Source organism: Lissotriton vulgaris, chromosome 10 (genome assembly GCF_964263255.1).
Source record: "Lissotriton vulgaris chromosome 10, aLisVul1.2, whole genome shotgun sequence".
NCBI classification, from domain to species: Eukaryota; Metazoa; Chordata; class Amphibia; order Caudata; family Salamandridae; genus Lissotriton; species Lissotriton vulgaris.
In genome coordinates this window covers 917,477,493-917,485,656 of record NC_141698.1, presented here as the reverse complement: position 1 = coordinate 917,485,656, position 8,164 = coordinate 917,477,493, and the positions used below count along the sequence as shown (strand labels likewise).

At 53.8% G+C, this 8,164-nt stretch overlaps 1 protein-coding gene across 1 annotated transcript; it reads right to left on the bottom strand.

Moving 5' to 3' along the window:
- Positions 1–1,424: 1,424 nt before the first annotated feature.
- Positions 1,425–7,767, bottom strand: TWIST1 (twist family bHLH transcription factor 1). Its single transcript, XM_086939997.1, has 2 exons — positions 7,067–7,767; positions 1,425–2,321 (listed from the first exon to the last, which is right to left on the bottom strand). Exon 1 carries the CDS (start codon positions 7,615–7,617, stop codon positions 7,099–7,101), a length of 519 nt encoding a protein of 172 aa, XP_086796123.1. The 5' UTR covers positions 7,618–7,767; the 3' UTR covers positions 1,425–2,321; positions 7,067–7,098.
- Between the last annotated feature and the right edge of the window lie 397 nt (positions 7,768–8,164).

Below are 8,164 nucleotides of genomic sequence, written 5' to 3'. Positions count from 1 at the left end.
TGTAAACACCATCAGCGAGAGGAGGGCGCAGAGCCGTCATCTGCCGTGGCAACAGAATTAAAACGCATCCACGAGCAGCGCGGATTGACAGCCTGCGAGAACAGTGCAGACAGAGAGACAGACGGGTGTGCACGTGCGAATAGAAAGGTGCATACACCGATCGCACTCTCCAAACTCGACATGTCACAATGCCACATAAGGGTAATATCGGAGCTCGGACAGGGACGCACAGGGTACTTCAAACCTTTTGTAATGTACGTAAACAAAAGGGGTCACATTTATTGGAACATAGACATTCCGCGTATTAAAGAGACGCGCCTGGCATCAATTGCACCCCTAATCTCAGCAATAAGGGTCTGCCAAGAAGACCCCCTCCCCCCATTATTGGGGCCCCCCTCCTTTTCTGGCCTAATTGTCCAGGAGCCGGCAGGACGTATTTATTCACCCAAGAACCTCTGGCGCTGCAGGTTATGAGGGAAAACTTTTTGTCTTTGGCCCAAATACCAAGGCTTCCCCTCACAATCTACAGGACCAGAGCTTCTGGGGTGAATAAATACGTCCAGCCGGCTCCTGGTCAATTAGGCCAGAAAAGGAGCGGGCGGCGTGGGGGAGATTGAGGGGTTGAAAAGCAAACGGCACATAAACATACGACTGTGACCTGCAGTGTGAGTGACTCGAACTCTTCCTAAAACTGTGGACTTTGAAACAGCCAGGCAGAGTCTCGGCTGCCGCACTTGGCTAAACTGTATGAGTTTGGGCCCCGCTCTTACAGACCATGGGTCCGTTCCCTCGTGCGTGAAAAGTGGAACATAAAAAAACAGACACATGACCCTTAGTATACTGTGTACAAGTTCCTTCTTCACACATGCGGACTCCGGTAACCTCCTGCCCGCTGTAGCGCCTTCTTCGAAAGGGAAAGCAAGTCCCTGACATTCTGATCGCCAGATGCTCGCGTCACTTCAACTCGAGGGGGTCCCTGCTTTATCCGAGGCCAGCTGTGAACTCTCGCGAGAGCTCGAGCTGCACGCTACTACGGCTAGCTAAAGTGTTCATTTTGTCGCCGGGCCTTTCGCACATTTAGAAGGCAAATGTTCCCCCAGGTGCATCCGTTCTTTGGCAAAAAATAAAACGTTAATAGAGCAGCCACATACCTGCCACTCGGACTCTGAGAAGAGGTTGACGGGTGGGCTGGGGATCTTTGGGGGCGACAAACATTCGCCACAAAAAAAAGCCGAGTGGGAAATCAGGCAATATATCTATCTCTGTAAATACGTGTCTGTCAGTAGCTGGTTTATTTGAGTTTTTCTGCCTCGTGTTTATGTTATCCACCCTCTCACGGGGCCTCTGCGACTAAACAAGCCGGTATTTATTTTATTTACTGCTGCCCAGAGCCTGGTAGGTTGGAAAAATAAAACCGCGGGCTCTTCAAGTTTCAAACATATTTATTTATGGCAGAAAAATAATATGCAATGATATTTACAAAACAATCATAAAAAATATTGAATGCATTTAGACACCGGATCTATTTGCATTTTTTTTACACACGGACCATCAATAAATAAATAAAATGATTTCACTTTGTATCTGTTCTTCCAAGAGGGAAAAATTAAAGTAAAAAAGTGTATCACGGGACAATGTCCCTAAAAGACAAGACAAGACACGAAATGGTGCCGAAAACGCGTCTGTAGAGGTTTTCGGTTTCCTGTCCGGAAGAAGGGCGAATCCTCGGTACCTCTGTTGTTTTTTTTTTTTTATATATAATTTCTACTTCTCGAGTGGCTTTTTGGTAGGCACGGCTGTGTGGAATGCTTGCATGCAAAAGTACATTTTTTTTAATAAAAAAAATATAGACAATTCCAACATTCTTCGTCAATAAGGATATTCCGGCACCGAGTGGACAGTTCGACAGTGAGTGAGGCTCACACTCGGCTCAGAGAGGCCACAGTTCGGCCCCTCTCCTTGGTGAAGTCCGGCACTTCTCCTCGAGCCTGCAGCTTGGTGCCTGGTATGAGATTCAGGAGTACAGTTCTGCGCTCGCTGAGAGGCCACAACTCGGAGGTTCAGTTCGGCCCTCGCTGAGAGGCCACAGCTCGGCCTCTGCTCACAGTCCACTCCCCGGTCACCCACGCTCTTGATTAAGTGCTCCCACAACAGCCCCCTCGGTCACCTGGCGTGTCCCGGGGCCCCGGAGTGTCCTGCTCGTCCCGGAGCCCCGGAGTGTCCTGCTCGCCCCGGAGCCCCGGAGTGTCCCGCTCTGCGTCCTCCCAGCCCCGGTCCAGCTGCACATTGTAGGGCGCCGGCCTCCCTGGAATCGATGCAATCTGCGGAAGAAAAGAAAACACGTTCATTTCACTTGTTTTCAAAACATGAAACGCTTCAACAAATGACAGAAAACAAAGGCCTTTCAAAATGAACCCTCGAACCGAGGCTGAAAAGACAGATTTTATCCAGGGAGGGAGCTGGGCCTGGTGGGTGCGTGGGATGAGCGCACGGTATTCCGTCGAGCCGCCAAAGTAACGGTTTCCTGACGCATGAAAAAAAAGAACAGGAAGGACGCGAGCACCAGGGTGGCAAAGTCCTTTAAAAGTTTCATTTGTAAATATGCATTACGGCATCGTTATTTCAAAATGTGCATACCTACACCTGAATTAACAATGTGTCCCTTTAAGAGACGTATTGCATGTGTTGGTGATCGCGTGTTTCTTGGGGGAGGATGTATTTTGAACCTTTTTCAACTCAAAAGTCAGGACTTCTCACTCCATTCTCCTATCACACAAATAGCCATTTTTCTCACAAATATACTTCGTCATTTGTGAAACCAAAACATGATTCGCTGAGCAAGGCTGTCTCGGGTGTTTTCGTGTCAACTGGCGTCTAGATTTCCGCTGGCCTCGGCGCCCCTTGTTAGCTCTGCCTGCCTGCCAGGCTCTCCCTTCCCCATGGTCCCCCCTGCATCCCTGGAGACGCGTGACTTTTTCAACCATTATGTAGTAGGCTTTGGGGAACCTCAAATTTAACCTAGCCTCTCGTCGCTATTTGTTTAGGTCGGGGTTGTTTTTTTTTTTTTTACCAGCCGATGCTCCCTGCTTGACCCGGCTGACACTTACATACACATTCTATACGTGGCCTGTAGACAGAGACTGCAGCCAGGCAGCTGGAATCGCCACCGGGGATACACCGGCTCAGAGCAGGCAGAGGAGTGAGGGATGGGGCGATTTAAAGGGCCGGGGTACTAATACCCTTCTATTCATTTACTGCCCTGTGCGTTTAATTTGTGGGGTTGCAGGAGGTGTAAGGTGTGCAGTGTATGAGCGTGCACTGGAAGGTAGTGCGTGCGTGTGTATGTATGTGTGTGCAGTGTTGGTAGTGTGCATCTGTGTGTGCGGGGTACCGGGAGAGGATTGCACAGTCCTGCCGGCCTCCCCAAGGCCTCATGTTCCAGCTCCTCGCCGTGTTGTTTGTGTTTGTCTGTAGCACAGCACCACAAACACGCATAATTATCCCAGGGCTCTAGGCACAAACAGCAATCTCTGGTTGGAGAGAATGTATTTTTTTTCACTGTAAATGTAAAGTGACTCGTGACTGTTCCAGGAATACTCTAAATGTCCCTGTCCTGTATAATAAATAATAGTATGTTTAATACATTATTTTATCCACGGCTCTTCGCACTCGGCGGGATCTCGGCGCCTTTGCCGGTGCTTTCACAAGTGTCAGATCTTGGGCTGGGCACATTCGGGTGTGAGGGATGTGCACAAGGCACAATCACACTACTGGGTGAAGTGTCAGATCTTGGCCTGGATGGCAACTAAGTACAGCGAGCGGTGTGAGGATTGTGCATAAGACCACACACCTCACTACCCGGCGAAGAGTGTCAGGTCGTAGGCCGTCAGCACTCAGGTGTGAGGGTTGTACACAAGGCCGTACCACACTACCCCGTGAAGAGTGTAGTCAGATCTTTGACTGGATGGAACCGCAGTGCTGTGTGTGGTGTGAGGGTGGTGGGTAACACAACACCACACTAGCCTGTGAAGAGTGTCAGATCTTTGTCTGGATGGCATCTGAGTACAGTGTGTGGTGTGAAAGTTGTACATACGGCCGCAACACAAGCCCAGGTGAAGTGTGTCAGATCTTGGGGCCGCTGGCACCTGAGTGCTGTGTATAGTGTGAGGGTTGTATATAAGTCCGCATCCCCCTTTGACACCTGGCGAAGTGTCAAATCTAGGGCCGTCAAGAGTGTGGTTTGAGAGTTGTTGGTAAGGCACCGCCACACCACAATACCTGGTGAAGAATGTCAGATCTTGGGTCGGCTGGCACCTGAGTACAGTGTGTGGTATGAGGAATGTACATAGGGCCGCACAACACTACCCGGTGAAGAGGGTCAGACCACGTGTGTTGTGTGAGGGTGTTACTTAAGCCCGAACTACACTACCCGGTGAAGAGGGTCGTTAAATCTTGTTCCGGATGGTATCCGAGTGCCCTGTGTGGTGTGAGGTGGTACATAAGGCCACACATCACTAACTGTCAACAGACCTCTCCTCCCTGCTTGAACCTGCAGTTACACATTCATTCAGTGGCTGTGTCTGGCCTTGCTGGGCCTTTGGTGTTTGTGAGTTTCTCCCCTTGCGTCTATCCATCAAGAGACAATTAAGCAACAACAGAAACCTGTGCCACGAACCCTACAACACTAGCCTTGAACGGGGGCGCGCAGAGGGGTGCCGGGCAAAAATCGACTAGTTCCCTGTAATGGAGCATGATTCGGTGGGTTGTCAGTGGGTAAGGGGTCCGTGATACGTGAGCACGGGACAGGGCCTGTACCTACCCCCTGCATGTCCCAGACTCTCTCCAGCTCACCGATGGCTTGAACTGAAGAGAGTGAACAGAGTAGAAGAGGCGGGAATGGGGCAGTTTCTGGGTGCGCAAAGCTGGATACACTTACTGATATATCGGATAATACCGGCGCGAGGGCTGACCTGGCCCCGTCCGTGAGTGCCCATCGCAGGGCACAGTGGATGCTGGGAGGTGGCCCTTCCTTCCTTCCATGGTCTGTGTCCAGTCATTGCTCAGGTGAAGTGCTGGGGGGACGTGCTGGGGGGACCCAACCCCGCTTGCAGCCACAGACGCGCGAGTGTGTGTGTGTATGGGGTGTGTGTGGGTGGGGGTGTTAACACGTCTTGAAATGTACATGTAGTAATAGGTCACTGAGTGGAGCTCTTTGCTTACACCAGCCGTTGACAATGGGGCGCCTAAAAGAGAGATGGGTTCGCGAGTAGGAATAACTGTTTCTGGGCGTATGTGGAAACATTTTGCAGCACTATAGGTGCGTGCGCGGCCCCTGCTGCTGTTCTGTTCTCTGGGGTTATGCGACCTGAACATCATTCCATTGCTTAATAGTAGCACATTTCATTTACAGTGTTCAGATTAAACGAAATTGAGATGCGAAGCGCTACATGGAGCACCTTTTATGTTAAGTCATTTAGCAATAACACGCATCGTGCCGAGGGGGCAGATATACAGGAAAAGGGAGGGGAGGTAGCTCTCGAGGAAGTGTGTGTGAGGGCCCCCACAATCTAGGACCGGGTTCCTCAGCATTAACAGACCCCAATACGCAAGGGGTGGGGGAGTCCAATGGTGGGCAGTGTGTACGTCATTACTGTACTAATCGTCAGTCCCAATACACTTTAGGGTTGTGTGCTCCTATGATATGATTCGGGCAGGGACTACTTTACCATGCCCGCTGTTAACTGCTGATGCCAATTCAATGCCAGTCTGCATGCACTGTACACACACGCTTGGCAAGCCCCGGAACACTGCCCTCTCCCGGTAGCCACCCACTCTCTGTATTAGTGAAATATATTGTGGGTGAAAGCGACCATCCCTTTGCAGGGATAGCCTTGCAGTGGTGCCCCAGCGCCCACGCGCTGTAGGGAAGCCTATCTCGTACCAACAGCATGTGTGCATGCGGGTAGGGGGCATTTTTGGGAGGAGTGGGCATTAAACAGCAGTGCACGCACACTATGAACTAGTCGTCCTATGGCACGCCCCCGTGCTATGCGCCAGAGGTCACCGTCTGCAGCCACCAGCGGATGAGCGTAAGGCTTGACTGCATGCATGTTGAGCGGGCCCCCTGACCCTCTTTAGACTGTGGGCTCTGAATGATGGGTGCATGCCTCTAAAAGACAACTCCACCCAGTAGTTCCGCAGTGGCTGTCGATTTTGGAATGTGCGGGATACGTCGAACCTCGCAGTGCACACTGTTTACGCTGTGAACAAACGCCTGGTTCTCGCGTTCGGCCCCAGGCCTCACTCCTATTGCGTGGACCAGACACCCTCAGTCACGTGATGAACGCGTCTTGTGGTTTTGGGTGAGCATGGAGCAGGCGCCCTACATCCTGCAGAGGTTGCCCTGTGCATCACATGTACGGATTATATAATGCACACATTCTGCAAGAGATGAGCTGGCCCTGCAGGCTCCGGCCCAGAAGTGAGGGGGGGCCTCGCCACTAGTGCAACCCTCCACGCTGCAGTGAAAAGTGTAGGTGGGTGTGAGGGACATGATACGCACACACAGTCTAGTCTGCATGACGCAACCCTCACCTGCAGGCTCCGGCCCAGGAGGCTAGTGCAACCCTCTATGCTGAGTGAACAGTATATGTGGGTGTGAGGGGCATGACACGCACAGACATTATGCGTGAGGTGAGCTGGCCCTGCAGTCTCAGGCCCAGGGGTGAGGGGGCCCTCGCCACTAGTGCAACCCTCCACGCTGCAGTGAAATGTGTATGTGGGTGTGAGGGACATGATACGTACACACAGTCTGCATGACGCGACGCTCACCTGCAGGCTCCGGCCCAGGAGACTAGTGCAACCCTCTATGCTGAGTGAACAGTATATGTGGGTGTGAGGGACATGATAGCACAGACATTATGCGTGAGGTGAGCTCGCCCTGCAGTCTCAGGTCCAGGAGTGAGGGGTCTTCGCCACTAGTGCTACGCTCCACCCTGTAGTGATCAGTATATGTGGGTGTGAGGGACATGATACGCACACACAGTCTCCATGAAGCGACCCTCACCTGCAGGCTCCGGGGCGAGGAGGCCCTCTGCCCTAGTGCGTGGACGTGGAGAGGGACCAGGCGCCCTCCATCCTCCAGACCGAGAAGGCGTAGCTGAGCCGCTCGTGGGCCACATAGCTGCAGCTGGCCATCTTGGAGTCGAGCTCGTCGCTCTGCAGCACCTGGTAGAGGAAGTCGATGTAGCGCGCAGCCAGCTTGAGGGTCTGGATCTTGCTGAGCTTGTCGGAGGGCAGCGTGGGGATGATCTTGCGCAGCGCCGAGAAGGCCTCGTTGAGGGACTGTGTGCGCTGGCGCTCGCGCACGTTGGCCATGACTCGCTGCGTCTGCAGCTCCTCGTAGGACTGCGGGCTGGAGCCGGTGCTGCCGCCACCGCCGGCCGCCGCCCTGCGCGCCTTCTTGGCGCCCTCGGGGTCCTCGCTCCTGCGGCCGGACGCTCGGCGCTTGCGGCCCAAGGCGCTAGGCTGCTGCTGCGGCTGCTGCTGGCCCTCCTCTTCGCTGCTGCTCACACTGTCCGCTGGGGAGATTGGGGAGCTCGACTCTTCCTGCATCATTGTCCACCAGCACTGCGGGGGAGGCAGGGGGCGGGGGCCCGTCCCGGCCGCACTCGGGGCGCGCTCTCTGCCGCCTGGGCTGCGCGGGGTCCGGGGCCCGCCACCGTACCGGGAGTTTGCGCTCAAGTTTTCCGCGGACGCACGCACAGGAGCAGGGCAGGGTCTGAGGTCCGAGAGGCAGCTGGGCATCTTATACCGCTGGCCGACGGACAGCCCGCAGCGCCGCCGCTCATTGGTGGGCCTCCCGTGACGTCACAGGGCCGGACTCAAACTTTGGGGAAAGTTTGAAGTGTGAGCAATGAGCATCTAGAGCGACCCCGGCGCTGGGAGGAGCTGCAGCTGTGCTAGGGCAGGGCATGCTGACCCCGAACCTACCGAGGTTCAGCGCCACTGGTCCTCTCCCTGTCCTCTCACTGCCCCTCTAGCGTGTGAGGAGCTACTGCCCTTCTGGTGCAGCGCATCCGAACGCCTCCACCTACCCTGGTCAGCTCTCTGGCCCTCTCTCTTCTCCCTATCGTAACCCATGTACCTACCCCGGTTCAGCTCC

Excerpts from the sequence above, each read along its gene's own strand:
- TWIST1 (XM_086939997.1), bottom strand. The coding sequence starts at position 7,617 with ATGATGCAGGAAGAGTCGAGCTCCCCAATCTCCCCAGCGGACAGTGTG.